Below are 17,282 nucleotides of genomic sequence, written 5' to 3'. Positions count from 1 at the left end.
TCATAAATATGCCATCCAATGTATGATAAATTAAATATTTTTTCAGCTAACATCATTACGTAAAAAACAAACTTTAAATTTCTCATTTTATCACTTCTCTCTTATTGTAGAATGCATATTGTAACATGTTGAAAATTAGCTTATTCCAGTTATGGCAATCTAAACAGTTGCATTGTAACTAAGCATTTCCAATTTATTTGCTTCATTGAAACTTTACAGGCAGCTATTTGTATATGATGTTTTCTTTTTTAGGCTACTTATGCAGCCAGTGCTGCTTACACCGCTGCTGCAGCTAGAACTTATGCTGCTGCTGCCGCAGCAGCTGCTGCACAACCTGTTGCTTCATATGCTGCTGTAGCAGGGTAATTAAAATTTTAATCTTAATTTATAAAACATATGCTGTTAGAACTCTGTTTTCTTGTAAGAAATAATTGTGATTTTATAACTTTTTTTTAAATGTTCACTAAAACAACTACTCTACTTTCCATCTTGGAAAACATAAAGTTGCCTCAAAATATAAAAGTGTGGTTTTTAAAATACCCAAACACCGTTTCTCCAATGTTTTAAGATAAGAATCTATTAATATTCACTCACAACAAAGAATGTAAACAGAAATGTTAGTCTCAAATTTTTGGTCCATTCAACTGCAGTATATGAGGAAGGAGAGTTTTTCTATTTTTCCCCCCTCAAAAATTTCCTCTGAAATTTTTATTCTTTTAAAATATTCTGTTTTCATCAGCATTTTTAAATGAATAATTTTTTGAGAATATCCGAAAATTTACACTATTGAAATAAAAGCATTTCATCACTCAAAAATTAGACTGCCCACAGTAACCTGTATAATATTGGCAGTTACTTAGAAGCAGTGGGTGTTTATCCTGAACATAATACCTGTGGCTAAGATTTCCATTTTGATAGGGATAATCAGACATTTATCTACTTATACTTCTATGCTTTACTGTAAAGTTTATCAATATTATTACTAAATATTATCTATTAAATAAATATCTTTTTTAACAATTTTAGCACTCCATCATTGTATTATAGTTATGCAAGAGATTATGCAGATCCTTATTTAGCTCACAGCATAGGTCCAGTTGCTGGATATGGGGTAAATTACTTAACCGTTTTTAATAAATTAAATTTCAAGTTAGATTTTGGAAAATAATTTCTCTATTTCATTTTTCCAGGCTGCTGTCTATCGGACAAGATTTACTCCATACTAGAATCGGAGTGTACATCAAAGTAAAATGCTCTGATGCACATGTATTGAAGAAATGCGAGAGCACAAAGAATAGTCTTTTTTCATTAAGGACAATACCTGACGCACATTTTAGCATTGTGGATTTTATTTATTATCTCGAGTCTGTGAAGTGAGCTCAGGACTTTTCACTGAAAGTCGTGAAGAAGAAACAAACATGAAGTATTTTAAAGCTTAGTGAAAAAGAAAAATTAGATCTGAAAACTTAAAATTAACCTTTCTCATTCAGCTTTGTGACAAATGTATTTTGTTTCTAGTCACATCTGTTTTATTGTTGTGCGACTCCCTAATGTTTTATTGTCGATTTTAAATGCATCATCATGCTTGTCTGTTTTTACTTTCACTGAATCTCGCTTTCATATGAACTTTTTGTGGATTATTTTACAAATCTCAGTATTCAATATACATTTTGTTTTTCTTCTTCGGTGTTTATCATGTTTTGCAAAGCAAGAAAAGTGCTTGTTTTGTGATCTGAAAAAAAATGTAAGCCCTGCCTGCTATAATTATCTTTGTTTTGCACAACTTAATTCAGTCTCAAGAACATTTTTTTTTTTTTTTTAAGTTTAAACCATTTGTTTATTGTGTTCTATTTTCTGTGACAAAAGCTAAAAATAAATTATGTTTTAGTTTTAACTTGTACAAATATGGAGATTGAATACTCAAAAAGTAAGAATCTCTCTCTTTTTTTTCCTTTGTAATTATGAGTTAAATTGTAGATAAGCTGGCAGCTAATGAGTTACATCAAAAATGATGTGTATAATATGTTTTACTATGTTGCTAGTAATACTTCGGTCTGATTAGTTTTATCAATGCATTTTTTAAATAAATTTCTTTTATAAAAATTAACATTTAATCTGGAATGAAAGATTAAAATTTAATCACTAAAATTGACAATGTCTTAAAATTGTGTTCATGCTTTCATTCTGTATAATTTTTCATTCTTCAAATCATTTGCATCATCTCTAGAAATCATATGCAATATATCAAATCTCTTATAACTATATATAGTTTAACATAGCAAATCTTACAAGAAAATTATGTGAATCATAAAAACAATTGTTTGTAGCTAAAATGCTTGTACATTTTATTTATTTTGAACTAATGAAACAATAGCATTCCTGGATACATTATTTTTAAAAAATTTTGATTATTTTATGCCTGAACCTGTTTCACAAATAAAAAAATATTGGTCTAAAAACTTCTTTTATTTATTTACATTGTGTACAACAAACATACAAAAGAACTTCAGTACATGATATTTAAGTAGCACAATCCAATTTTCAAAAGTCAAGCAGCTAGAAAAAAGGTTTGATTACTACTAAAAAAACATTCTCTATTCTACTAACAAAGCAACTACTTATTATGCAGAGTGGTATTTGTAATTAAAAGACCAACGGAGTCTCTGAGTTGGAGTGCCGTCGAAACTTGAAATTTATGTGTGTTAGGAAGCCTGCTTTTAAAAAATTAGTTTACATTGGCTATAAAAGGGGGCTTCTATCAGGAACATGAAGCTTAATTTATAATGTATTAAATTACATTAACCAACATGCTACTTAAGTCATATTTTTTTCGTACATTTATAACTTACATTATAAAGAATTTTTTGTTTATTACTGCTTCCATAATTATTTAATTTTTTTATGAAATTTTAATTTACCAAATATCCAATTTTTGCATGTCAACTACAATATTAAACTTTTGAAAGGATAAATATAGCACTCTGTTAGGCATCAAATTTTTATTTTAAGGTTCAAAAAAAAAAATTTTTTTTTTGGAACATTTTAAAATTCTATTTTTAGATTTCATATGATTCATTGAGTTATCTTGTGTCATTCAATTGTGATGACACTGTGTCATCATGTGAATCAATGTGTCTAGATTCAACTTCTGTTGAATATGCAGGTGGTTATGCAAGACATGCCTTCATTCATTATCAGTATTTTACTCTTATGTTGAAAAATCCTAACTATCTATTAAAAAAGAAATTTTTTCTGATAAGGTCATAGCATTCAGGAGGCATACTTTTTCCTGTATTATTCGACAATGATAAAAGTTTAAATTTAACATAAAAGGGTTTTTTTTTTAATATGTTCCCAACAAGGATACTGAATAGATTGTACTATTTAGTTTTTCCATCCACAGCCTTGTGATTTATATTATTACCAAGATGCATTTGTTCTGGGTTAAAGGATAGTGGGCACTTTTTTTTTAAATTATATAGCTGCCAACTTTTCCGATTTTCTTTCAACTAAGGGCTGATCTAAAAACTCGAAGCAGTGCATGTGATTTTTTCACGTATCTCAAGAACATTGATTCGCAGGCTTCTATAAGTCAAAACTTCTAATCTGACAAATTTTGAAACTTAACCAAAATCCCGTTGACGAAACATTTACATACATGTGATTCTTTCGCCAATTATATTATGATGGGACGGATTTATGCCATTTTGGATTTTTTAAACTGCGCTAAAATCGCGACTTTAATATCAAGCATCGATTTTTGTATTTATATGCTATAAAATTTACGCTTTGCAAATCAATCACGCGATTTAAAAATCGTACATCGCGATTCCTGTTCACGCAATTTAGAAACCCAATATCGCGATTAGTATTCATGCAAGTTTCAAATCCAGTGTGCTTCGTATACACGCGATTGTAATATCAAACATCGATTTTTATATTTATATGCGATTTAAAAACTAAGCATTGCTATTCGTATTCACTCGATCTAAAAATTGTGTATCATATTAACATGATTTAAAATAACAAAATTGCAATTTATATTATCGATTCTTGTAGGAAGCAACCCTCTGTATCTCAAAATACCTAGTTTCATCCAACAGAATGGACACAGGTCTTTTATAACTTTAATTATAACCACTCTGTATTGAGGGATTAGGTACTCACCAACTGGGGTAAAACTTTTTCTAAATGCTGATTTGTGACGACTGGTATAATGCCTTTGTCATCTGAAGATTCACTCTGTAAGTATTAAAATATGAAATATTGATGAAACACTTTTCGGGTCAAAAGATACATACATTTGAGTTTTTGTTAAAAATTAAAATTTGATTACCCTTAAACTTCCTGACTTTCGATTAAAAAACATGGCAGAAATGCAGATAGAAGTTGAAAATTACATTTTTTAAAAAAAGAATACAGGATATTTTAATGTTTTCTTTAAATAAACTAAACTGCATGATCATTTTCAATGCAGTAGCTATGTTATATTCCATACTTTTATTTTTACATGTCATTACAATCTTAATTTAAGTTAATTTGATTTGTGTTAGAAATTTGAAATATACAATGATAAAAATATAAATTATCAATAAATAAAATAATGCGAAATTTATTTATCATTAAAATTGTAACAATCTTATAAAAGGGAAAGATTTTTATTGATATTTTTTAAGTAAAACACTATTTGTTGGTATTTTTAAAAGCATAGTATATTAAAACAGAAGTTTTAACACAAAAAACAATACGTATAAACTACTCCCGTAACTGCCCTCACCAAATATTTTATTACCCTTCTTAGTGAATTGATATAGAAACATTAAAAAATGGGAATATGGACTATACTTTCGTATAACAATAAATATAATCTTATCAATTACTATTTTTTAAAGAAATCAAAAGCTGCATTTTTACTTTTTTTTAAAGAAGAAAAGTGAGGAATACGGACATACTGTTAATATAATTCCTCTTGCAAAATGTGGATATCGCTATTTAAAGAATAAAAACAGGAGAAAAAAAGCAGCTATAATTAATATACCACCATGCTTCAGTGCCTATGATTATCCCTTTTTTAGGTTAATTTAAACAATGCAGTTAACTAATAGCTACAGCCATTGCATAGATATAAATTCGATTGTTATGTAATTATCTTTTTGCAGAGGTAATTGTGAGCCCAACTCAATCCTGAAAACTTCTTGAGTAAAATCATTAATGATGCATTTCAAAAAATTTATGTTTTATAAATTTAAATCATTGAAATTTTCAAAACATGAAATTCTAAATAAATTATATGCAGCATAATTTAAATGAATAAATATGTATAAGTTTACTTTTATGTATAATCATATTTAGATGTATAAGTTTACTCAGTGTTTTCATCATAGAAAAAAAATAGGTGAGAATTTCTCACCCTTTCTCAAAAACAGGGTGAGATTTCAGAAAGTTAAGTGAGATTTCTAAATACTAAAAAAATACCAATAGACATGAAAAAAATTATTTTATTATAATACATTTTTAACGTCTATTTTGTAAAGCATTGAATATTTTTGCTGCATCGTCATAGAAGATTTTGCCTTAACTACGTATTTGACCATCTTACTTTAGTGCATAAAAAATTTGAGCGTCTTACATGAAAAAACCTTACCTACGTTAAACACGTGGTTGCAGAGAAATGTGTTCTGAAAGGGGTTCCGTGGTTCGAAGGGGTTGTGTTCTGTTGTTCGAAAAGGTTCTAAACAATACTGGTAAATAGGGAAGCTAGATAACAGGGCAAATGTTGAAAATAACGACTAGAAAGAAAAGTGAAATGGATTTTATTCTAAATGGCGTAATTCGAAGCTTTTTCCAAAATGCGAGAAATTCGCGAATTTTGAAATTGATTTATAGAATGCGCGAATTTCTCGCGGTAATAATTTTTTAATGCGAGAAAGGAAAAAAATATGCGAGATTCTCGCGTTCTCGCGCTGTAGTGAAAACACTGCTATTACTGTTATGTATAATCACATTTATTATTCTACCAGAAAAAATATTTACAAATGAAAGAGATGCCAAGTATAAATTCTAGTTCTAGTATTTTTAAATAAAATATGCAAGAATTTTTATACATAAAAGTGATCGATCATCTCTTTGAAACTTCTGGACCTCAGATAGCGAAAAATCCAGATTTTTTGCGGTGCACAATCATCTCTGCTTTATGATGATCAAATTAATTATTATTGCTGTATACCAATATTTTATTAAGATATAATTAAATTTTCAAAATGAAAATTATTTTACTGACCTGTGCTTGTACAGCTGATCGTGCAGCAGCTTCTAAAAATAATTATAACTTACTGTGAAAAATTAATAAGTTTTAAAAGTGTACCTTATTTTTGTAAAAAAAGAAAGTTACTACATTCAACAATCTTACAATATTTATAAGACAATTTGTAACAGTGGGCATTATATAAACTATGCATACATTTATGCAACAATCCATAATTAGTTATAAGTTTCCACAAGAAGTAAACTAAATTATAGGATAATTTAATTGATTAAAACAAGCTTAACCATTTTTATGAAATGTTCAGTGCACAAGAAGTAAATATGCAAAAGAGAGTGGAAAGTTGCATTGTGTCTTAAGTCTGCTAACAACTATGCTTTTTGTAAAATATTTTATACAGTGGTAGACGATTAAAAACTAAAGCTTACAGAATTTTTGCAGGGTTCCCACTCTTTTAACAAAACAAAAGTTAAGGACTCTGGACATTTTTAAAAAACTCAATGATTTTATTTTTGAAAAATTAAGAATCTTAATAATAGTTGTTTATCCTAAAGTATTCATATACCCTCAGTAACAGTGAAAATTATTGACCCCTTTTTTAAAAAAAAAATTGATAAGACAAGTACTGATACAACTGAATTTTTTACGAGGCTTTGCCAAAGTGTAAAAATGAAAAAAATATTGAAGTAATATATAAAATAACTTGTAAACCTATAAAACAAAATGAAAATTATTTTGATCAAGTGCATAAAACGTTTCTCAACGAAATTAGGTTTTTTAAAAAAAGCTTTTAAGTATTAAATGCGCATTTTTAATAGATAATTTGATATTACAAAAAAATATATTCCTCACTGTATTATTTGTATTTCACTCTTTCTTATTTCTATTAAAAATTTTACTGCATTAAATAACAGTATAATGAATTTGTATCTTATTTACATTCCATTAAAACAATGTCATTTTAACATAAATTATAAAATTGGCTAACTAAAGCATTCTAATATTTAAAGCATTGGAATTTAACTTTTATTTCTTTAACAAGAAAAGGTTGTGTACAATTAAAAGTGAAATTTATAAATATATTTATTTTTTTTATGGCTAAAGATCTCAGAAAAGTATTCTGTTGTGAAATCAATATAACAAAAAATTCAAAATTAAGATTTTTATATACTTGGCATTTTTTTATTAGTGAAATTTTTTTTTATTCAAACATAAAATACTATTTTATAATTTTTTTTTTTTTTTTGTAATTCTATTTTAGCATTTATTGCATTGGCGATACGCGAAAATATTTGTCAAACCACTTTTCTCAAAATCTATCATGACGCTATTGCATTGTTTTGTTGGGAATAGTCAAACATTATGAATAATAGACTATTAGACGTGACATAATATTAAATCATACTTAGTAGGCCTTAAGATAAAGAAATTGGTCAACTGATATGAGAAAATAACAGATTTATTTACCATTCTTTGTCCTGTTTTAGAGTTTAGATTTTTTTAAATACAGAAGTGAGTGAAAGCTGATTTTTGAAATGGTGCAAGAATACATATTGTCAAATGGGTTAATGATTCTCATGAAAATTCAGAATTAAACATGAAGTTAGAGTGCAAAACTGTTTTTTAAAAGAAAATATTAATGTACAATTTTATGTCACTTGTAGGACAATTTGGCATCATACTTTGTTACACATAGCTTACGGTTTTTCTTAATGATGAATAAAGTTTTAATACCTCAAATTTCAAAAAAATTGAAGGACGTAAAATCAAATCTTTCAAGGACCTACAATAGTTAGTATGCTAATAGTTAGTTAGTATGCTAAAATACATGTCAAACAGATTTTATTACATTGAAACATATATTAAGTTTATCAATTTTGCATTGTTTAATAGTTGTGGCAATTTTTTTAATATGTGTAGCCCACAGTTAGCAATGGAAATGGTTTGATAATTACATTGTGATTCAAATCAATTTGAAGATTAGCAAAAAATTTCCAATTGACATTAGCATACTTGCCAACTTATGGCTGGCTAAACATTTTCATGAAAAATTTTAATGAAGCATATTAGAATTAATTGAAAATTAATATTTAGCATATCTGTTTCAATTTTAAAAAGACAATATTTTTTTATTACCTCATAATATCAGTAATGTATTTCGGTCATAATAAAATCTTTTGTAGTACAATATTTTGACAGATAAAAAACTTTATTTTCTTTAAAATAGATCATAAATCGCAAGACATAATGTTTTGAATTGTGTAGATACGATTCACTATGCCTAATTTTTAAATCGTGTGTAGACAAATCACGATAAATTACACGTAAATCAAATTACATGAAATGTGTAGCAAGCCTCGAAGATCGCATAAATTACGTATCACAACGTATGACTTGCAAATTGGAATGCAGCGTAGGTTTCGTAAATTGAAACAATATGAGTAGCAAATGATATAGTTTGAAAAATGCACAAAGTAACAAGTCATAAATCGCAGAAGGATACATAAACCACTTCAATGCAAATCGCGTGGAGTGATTCTTTGATTACTTTAATACAAAATACTATGTGTGATTTACTAATCATTTTTATGAAAAAATCTATGCGTAATCTGGTAATTAATGCAATGCAATAAAAAAAATCCATCATTTCCCTAGAAGTTTCTCTTTTTTTTCCCAAACTTTTTTGAAGGGCAGATTATTATTCCTAGTTTGAAAATTACCCTGAGAAAATCAAAAACTTTTCAAGGGTCTTATCACAGAATTCAAAGAATTTTCGAGGCCATGATATTTTTCAACAAAATTCAAGGATTTTTCAAGTATTGTGGGAACCCTGTTATATGCATTAACATTAGGAAAAAGATATTTCAGGTAAAATATTAATTAATTTGCATACATCAAGAACAACATTTAATGTGAAATTAGCTATGAGTGTAATAAAACTAAAATTTTATTTTCATTTAAAACAAGGCATGTAAACACATCTTTTTTTAGTGTTAAAAAAATTAAGGAACTACCTTAATGCTTAGTAAACTAAATGTAAGCTTAAATGTACTTTTTAAGTATTAAATGTACTTCATAATTGTTACATAAAATACTAATTGAGAACTAACTAAATTAATATTTTATGTGAAAATTATAAAAAATGTGTTGATAACAAATTATACATACCCGCTATAAAAACTCCTAAAACTTCAGTGGTGAGCTTTACTGCATCATTTTGAACTAAAAATATTTAAATTATTGATTTAAATAAAATTGTTCTGTATAAAAAAAATTTTATTAGCTATTATTATATATAGATTATTTTATTATTTATTCAACTATATAAAAGAGTGAAAAATCATATTCAATTTAAAACTTGTTAAAAATATATATATATGTATATATATCTACAATGAACTATCAACAACTTAAAAATTCAATATCACTTTTATAATGTAATAAATAGCTAATTTTAACCAAAAAGAAGAGAATGTTCACCAAATTTACATAAATAACAGTCATAAGAGGGACAGAAGAAGATTTTTTATTATTCAACAAGATTAATTTTGTCTTGTGAAAAAACCAACATTTGCAACAGAAATGGTACATACAAGTAACAGATTACTGCAAAATAACAAAAGTAAACATAAAAGTAAATGTTGATCGCTAAGTACACAAAATCAAAGGCCTAAGTATAAGAGATGGTTATTTTGTTTAATTATGATAATGACGCGTAAAATTCCACTATTTTCTCAAAAAACATGAAAAAAATTTAAAATTATAACAGAATTATTAAAAAATCTTCTAGGTGACCAAAATCATAAAAATGGAACCATAGACTGAAAAATGGAAACATACTTATTGCAAAGTAATAATAATATCATCATAAAATAAGGTTTCGATATCATACACTCATCATAAAAATAAGAAAATGTCTGAAAATTTAAAAGAATATAAATGTACCAACAAATGACTGTCTTTCAACACTAGAATACCACTTGCAAATATCCAACTTAATGTCAAATTCTGTTGCGCTAAAGTCAATATCTGTTGCCTAAAGCTTAACTCTATTACTTACTCGGTTGCCAATGGCGAGCTGGCAAATGGAAATTTCGCACAATAGATATGGTGCATTCAAATTACCTAATTAAAAGTAGTTGCTAGCTGCAATTATTAGTGTAATATTTTATTTTGTTGTTAAAGAAAGACAGAGTTGCAGTAGCTCAAAGGATAAAGCATTCACCTCACACTGATGGTTCGAACCTCAGTGGCGGCTGGTTGGTACGAATTTTGCTCCCGGTTTGCACTGAGCACAGTGCTGATATAAAATATCCTCAATGGTAGGCAAATCATGGGTTAGAATCCCCTTGCCCTCAGGTTGACTGCGGCTTTTCCCTTTGTGGTTAGTTTTATCACCCTGATTTGTTTTATGAAAATAGCTCTCCATAAAAGCTAGTTTAACCCAATGCTTGATCTAACAGTTCCTTTGTCTTCTGGATTTGGTTCAAATTTACAAGGCTAAGGATTTAAACATTGATAATTGATAACTTAGAATTGAGTCTGGTGTTCAATGCTGGCTATAGAAGAAATAAAGACAAAGTTTTAGCAATCACCAATGCAATATTAATAGCAATATGGTTAACTAGGATAGTAATCTGAAATTGAATGTGTAGGGGCACTGTCTGGTATCCCCAACATTGATGTTTAACAGCGATTGCCCCTTAGTTCTTTCGCAGACGTTTTTTTACAGTTGTACCAAAGTGTAAAATGGAGCCCTGTTTGCTATAAAAATTTGAATATCTTCTCAAATTAAAATAAACATCAAGTTAATAAAGATACTCTAGCGGACCAACTGCAAAAGGTGAATAAAGCAGAGGAAAACTAACAAGCAGAGTGATGTGACCCTGGGCAGAGGAACACAAGAGGCGCTGGTTGATGTGTTGGATTAATAGAGTGGTATGTGGAAGGATATGGAACGTGCTAGATAGACTGTCAACAGTCTTCACTTGGCAGTCAGAATTAAAACAATAGGCTGATCACTCATTGCTGGTTGCAACTGAGCACAAAACTGAGAATTCAACATGTTTTTACAATTCATCTATTTTTAAATGTTTTTATAAATTTTACAGCAATTTTAAATTAGCATCAAAGTTTAGTTGTTTTGAGAACTGTGTTATGGGTGTTCTATGTTGACATTTCTACTGCTCTTTCTTTACACTTTCTTTTCTTTTTCTTTAAAAAAAAAAAAAGAAAGTAAGTGTAAAGAAAGAACTGCTAAAAAGAATTTTTTATTATTTTTTAGTCATAAGTTTTTATAACTGTATTGAGAACGTAAAGTAGAAATAACTTATCAAAAACAAAACAAAAAAAAGCTTTGAATGCCAAAGAAAGAAAATGAACTAAGGGGCCTTAAACCGTCAGGCAGCCTGTTGACCTCTCATAATAATGAACCTAACCTTCAAACTTTTGTAGAAATTTTTACAGACCACCAGGAGCAAAGGTTTTGAATGTAACCTTGTCTATCCTCCTCAAAGACATTTGAGAAATGCTAACAACCTTAAGTATTTCAGGCATATGGTGGAAGTAGTGGTCAGAAGTAGCGCAACTACTGTTGTCAGTATTTCTTTTTAGTTTGTAGTGTTGTGCGCTGCTTTTTAAAAGAAGTAGTGTAGTGATATACAAAAAAGAAATGGTAGTTTGTAGCGGTTCCCGACAACTGCTTTTAATGTTATTTAAATAAACGAAACAAAATTCAAATGCCAAACAGTTTTCAAATCTGATTGATGCAAATCCTTTATGTGCTTGTCAACGTAGGCAATAAGAATACCTCTGTAGCTGAGCGCTGATAAGATCTACGTCTGATGCTTGAAAAATCTGTGCAAAATCAGTCAAGTTGTTCTTGAGAAATCGAATTTTAAATATCTGACTTTTTCAAAATTCGATTTCACAGGAACTGTAAAGTACATTTTTGTGTCTGATTTAGTAACTTAAAAGATTGTCTGCATTAATTAATTAGCATATTTGCGGTCACCCCCACAAACCATTAAGATTGAGTCCTAAAACGTGAAGATTTAATATTGACTTTTATGAAGAACAATTATTCATCCCGGAAAAATTTTATCCAAGCATTGGCAAACTTTTCAATCATATGATCAAATAAAAGAGGTTTTGTTACTCCTCACTCTATAATAATGCCAAAACTTTTCTTATAGTAACATGATTATAACATTTTTTTTTTAAATATTGATAAAGATCTTTTGAATTCATTTCTGCATAAGGTATTATGAAATATATCTTCAAAATGGTTTATATATTAGGGAATACATAAATTAAGTCATTTTCAAATGCCTAAGAGAACAATGCCTAGGAAAAGAACATAATAATTTTCCTTTTAGTTACTTTGCTTAGAAACACCAGGCATTAAATACAATGCATAAAACTTATTTTATGGTAAAGTGTGTTAATATCACATTGGCAACTGCAATCAAAATAAAACTCATTAAAAACTTAATTTTATGTAATTTATATATTATACAATATTTTAAACATATTTAAAAATGCATTATTTTGTTACTTAATACAATGGTGGTAAATAAACATATTTGTGAAGTAGTTTTGAAAAACATTGGAATAATAAATGTTTTTACTCACTTTTAGTACTACTGTTATGAAACTTCATTTTTAAAAGTTTTTCTACGGTTTTCTAAAAATAAAACAAATAGATTATATCAATAAGAAATAATTAAATGCTCATTTAAAACATTTATTGAATAAATTGTTATATTTTCAGGTGTTTTAATGTAAATAAGTGAAGTGAAAATGATAACTACTCTGTGCATTCTCATTGGTCAAATAAATAATATGACATGACTCAGTTTACAGACATGAAAATCCAGGGTACTTTGAGAGTGGTCAATAAAAATTTAATAAGTTATACAGGTACTGTTTCAGGAGTCTAGGTTTTTCTGAGAGGTACCTATTTTGTGAAAATTTAGACATAATTTGTGAAAATTTAGGCATAATTTGTGAAAATTGAAAATTATATTAAAAAATCAACACAAAAATATGGATTTATCGTTTCTTATGGGATGCAAAAATAAAATTTTAAGAAAAAATATTTTGTGAAACTACCGTTTGGGAAAATACCGCTAAACGGTAGTAAATTTGGCCTAGACAAACCCTTGTGTTTACTCCTGATTTAAAAGCTTTTACTTTTTTATATTTGTTTATCATCCTTAGAATTCTATTTTATTAGTTTTTTATTTTGTTTATTATCAAATGCTTGAAACTAAAAACAGTGTTGTTTTTTTTTTAACTAAAGTAATCCCATGATACAACCTTATAATGCAATATTTAACGAGAAACTTATTTAAATCAGAATTTAAACCTATGAATGATTTTAAAACTAAACCGAAAATAACATTTATTCTTATTAAAAGCTTTGGGGAAAACTGCTCACAACATATGCCATTAAAATAATGAATACAAAATTCTATAACATTAATTTGCCACACTATTTATCTTTAACAAGCGTTTTAAATCACCTTTGAAGTACGAATTATCAATACAATTTTCTTCATAAAGTTGCAATGGTGATCAAGCGAAATGATTATGTTTAAATTTCATCCCAACAGAGATAAAAATTAAATTCATGAAACACAATAACAAAGATTTCTGCAACTCGGAAAAGAGAAAAAGCAGGTTGTAAAACTATTTCAATGTTTCGAGAATGAATACAGAACCCTGATTACCAATATATGATTTTTCTCTCATTTTAATATTTAGGAATATGAAATGAAATGGTTTTACTATCAGTTTTTCAGTTTTCCAAAGGGTAAACACCTCTATTTTGGGACCTAATAAAGTAATTCCTAATTTCGGTGTAAAATCAATGAATGGTTCAAAACAAAAAATAGTTATGCATCAATCATGCCCTCTACTACATCAGCCTTACATTTTTTTACTATTATAAGTTAACTTTCGAAAATTTTAATAAATTTTGTGCATAGGCTAAAATTAATTATTATCATACTATGGAATCAAATTTGCTAAAAGCATGTTGCAATATTAGCATTTATTTTAATAACATAATTTTTAAAAGTAAAACAAAATATTCTTTTTTTTTTAATTGAAAGCCTTTTATTAACAAATTACATAATTATTAAACCGAAGTATAAAATTGTTAATTTTTCATTCACACACATTAAGCATTTTAAAAATCAGCCTATAGAATGTCTAGGATGAAATTTTTCAACTCATTTTAGTTAATTGTTTCCTCTTTATTTTATGTAAAAACAAAAATTATAATAGTTTTCCATAATTAACTCTCTCAAGTATCAGGATCAACAAAATTCAAGGAATGATTGTCTAAAAACCTTCATTTTACAAGTAATTCAGTAATCTGAGATGTTCCCTGACTATATTTTCTGGATAATAATTTCCAACAAAATCTTTATTACATGATCTAAAAAAAACATTTACTACTCAATACTACGAAACACTCATCTACCATAATTATATTTTCTCTTATCTAACTTGCTTTTATTAATTTCCACATGAGCCTCTAATCATTTCACAATTTTTTACACATACATCAATACACACATCGCCATATATCCAATCAACAACAGTTATTTCTATCTCATATTGGGGATATTTCCGTATCGTGATCCGTGGCAGAATAATTGCCATGTCTTTGCAACTTCCAGGCAGCAGCTCACAAGAAACTAAAAATATCATAGAAAGGGACCAAATCGAAAGATATAACTCGTACCCACCCCTTGGGCAATCATCTGCATGTTTTTTCAAAAGAATTCGCAAGTTTAAAAACTATTTAGCGATTATAGTTGGCGTGACAGATCATAATTCGGAAATATCCCCCATTTTCATACTCTTTTCAAACACACCTACTGTTNCTATAGAATGTCTAGGATGAAATTTTTCAACTCATTTTAGTTAATTGTTTCCTCTTTATTTTATGTAAAAACAAAAATTATAATAGTTTTCCATAATTAACTCTCTCAAGTATCAGGATCAACAAAATTCAAGGAATGATTGTCTAAAAACCTTCATTTTACAAGTAATTCAGTAATCTGAGATGTTCCCTGACTATATTTTCTGGATAATAATTTCCAACAAAATCTTTATTACATGATCTAAAAAAAACATTTACCACTCAATACTACGAAACACTCATCTACCATAATTATATTTTCTCTTATCTAACTTGCTTTTATTAATTTCCACATGAGCCTCTAATCATTTCACAATTTTTTACACATACATCAATACACACATCTCCACATATCCAATCAACCACAGTTATTTCTATCTCATATTGGGGATAATTCCATATCGTGATCCGTGGCAGAATAATTGCCATGTCTTTGCAACTTCCAGGCAGCAGCTCACAAGAAACTAAAAATATCATAGAAAAGGACCAAATTGAAAAATATAACTCGTACCCAAATACCCACCCCTTGGGCAATCATCTGAATGTTTTTTCAAAAGAATTCACAAGTTTAAAAACTATTTATAGCGATTATAGTTGGCGTAACAGATCATAATTCGGAAATATCCCCCATTTTCATACTCTTTTCAAACACACCTACTGTTCCTCAGAGACAGTTTTCAAAGATGACCATCTTTACTCACACATAGCCATCAGTTCACTCCCTTGGTTCATCTAAATGCTTTTCTTTCAAACAAAGAGGTCAAAAATAATGAGAGCTACACAAACCTTCATGCATACACCAGTCCTTGGCCAAAGAATACGTGAAAAGGCCTTTCCATTTCTCTTCTAACCTTCAGAAAGAGTTTGGTCCGAACATGGATGAAATGTAAAGCTCCTCCAAAACCAGTCTCACTGTCTCCCCTACATTTTTGGTGGGGGTACGTGTACTTCCTGGGGTGTTAAGTAACCCGAAACTAATCGACTAACCACTGTCACAGAAAAGGGGGATTGCAACCTGCGGGGGTCAAAGATTTTCAAAAAGAGTTGAACAGAGTAAAGGTATTTGGGAGGGAGGGAGCAAGACACCCTATGGAGAAGATTAGTCCGCAAACGTCTCTTGGAGAATGAACTTGGGGGTGGAAGTTGCCTTCCTCCCTTACTCAAAGGTAGAAAGTGACTTGTGTTTTAAAGGCTATATTACAAAAAGTAATAAAGATAAAAAAAAAAAAAATTGACCTACATTTTCGTGGATAGGAAAGATTGAAAAAATTATTAGTATTTTTTTTTTTAATTGATCACTCCGATTCTTAAACAAGAAAAATCGATTCAAAGTATGACAAGCTCGTCATAGACTTTACATGTTAAAAGCAGAATGGAGGAGTCGGCTTTGTTCAACTTGCCACGATTGGGGGAGCCGACTTTCTGATCATTTGAGCTCGCCCCGTGCTCTTCGTTCCCCAAGCACCAGTCAATAACAGATTTCTTTCCCCAATTCTCTGGTTAGAAAAGAATATCATGGTAACCAGAAATATTTAAGATTTCAGCAAAATCTGTACAATAGAAATTTGTAGTTAAACCAAGGGTTCAAATTCTACACTAGTACAAAAAAAATCGTTTTACACATAAATTGCCAAATAGTCGCTAAAAAAATTGGGAAAATATTAAAAATAACAAAAAAAAGGAAGGAAATCTACAGTATGATTCAACCGCCAGCTTGAAATTTTTTACCAAAAAGGGAACATTTCTACCAGTTCATCTTTAAACAAGTTTTCAGAAACCATGAGAAATAATTAGAAAATTTAACATTAAGAAAGTTGTAAATAAAAACTGAATATTGTATTTCAAGTATACTAACTATTCGTGGATATTCTCTGGTTTTTTTCGCGAACATTTCGCATTATTCTTGCGCAAAAATTGAATTGTAATTTTAAACTCGATTTAAAATTTCATGTTTACATACAGCCGGAAATCTTTCAACGTTGCCACTTCAAAAAAGAGAGGAAAATAAAATTCTCGATTTGAATCACTAACGTCATCTCCGGAAATTTAAACAAACATTTTAAGAGGTTGAATGTAAGAGGGAAT

At 28.7% G+C, this 17,282-nt stretch overlaps 2 protein-coding genes across 12 annotated transcripts in view; one reads left to right on the top strand and one right to left on the bottom strand.

Annotated features, from left to right (window-relative positions):
• LOC107437190 (RNA binding protein fox-1 homolog 1) overlaps window positions 1-2,459 on the top strand; it is a 67,593-nt gene extending 65,134 nt beyond the window's left edge. For all 11 annotated transcript variants that reach the window (XM_016049104.3, XM_071179930.1, XM_071179929.1 and 8 more), the window contains 3 exons: window positions 253-362; window positions 1,027-1,111; window positions 1,191-2,459. In XM_016049104.3, coding sequence (XP_015904590.1) covers window positions 253-362; window positions 1,027-1,111; window positions 1,191-1,226 — 231 coding nt within the window. In that variant the 3' untranslated portion in view covers window positions 1,227-2,459. The remainder of the gene's footprint in view (window positions 1-252; window positions 363-1,026; window positions 1,112-1,190) is intronic.
• Window positions 2,448-17,282, bottom strand: LOC107437192 (centromere protein X; the record flags this gene model as incomplete). Its single annotated transcript, XM_043048963.2, is given in 6 exon segments — window positions 2,448-2,556; window positions 4,168-4,242; window positions 6,281-6,312; window positions 9,431-9,484; window positions 12,896-12,947; window positions 17,053-17,282. Coding segments are annotated over 6 exon segments (264 nt in total). The 3' UTR covers window positions 2,448-2,541.

The sequence above is a fragment of the Parasteatoda tepidariorum genome, chromosome 4 (genome assembly GCF_043381705.1).
Source record: "Parasteatoda tepidariorum isolate YZ-2023 chromosome 4, CAS_Ptep_4.0, whole genome shotgun sequence".
Classification (NCBI taxonomy): Eukaryota; Metazoa; Arthropoda; class Arachnida; order Araneae; family Theridiidae; genus Parasteatoda; species Parasteatoda tepidariorum.
This window is presented reverse-complemented; position numbering and strand designations above follow the sequence as displayed.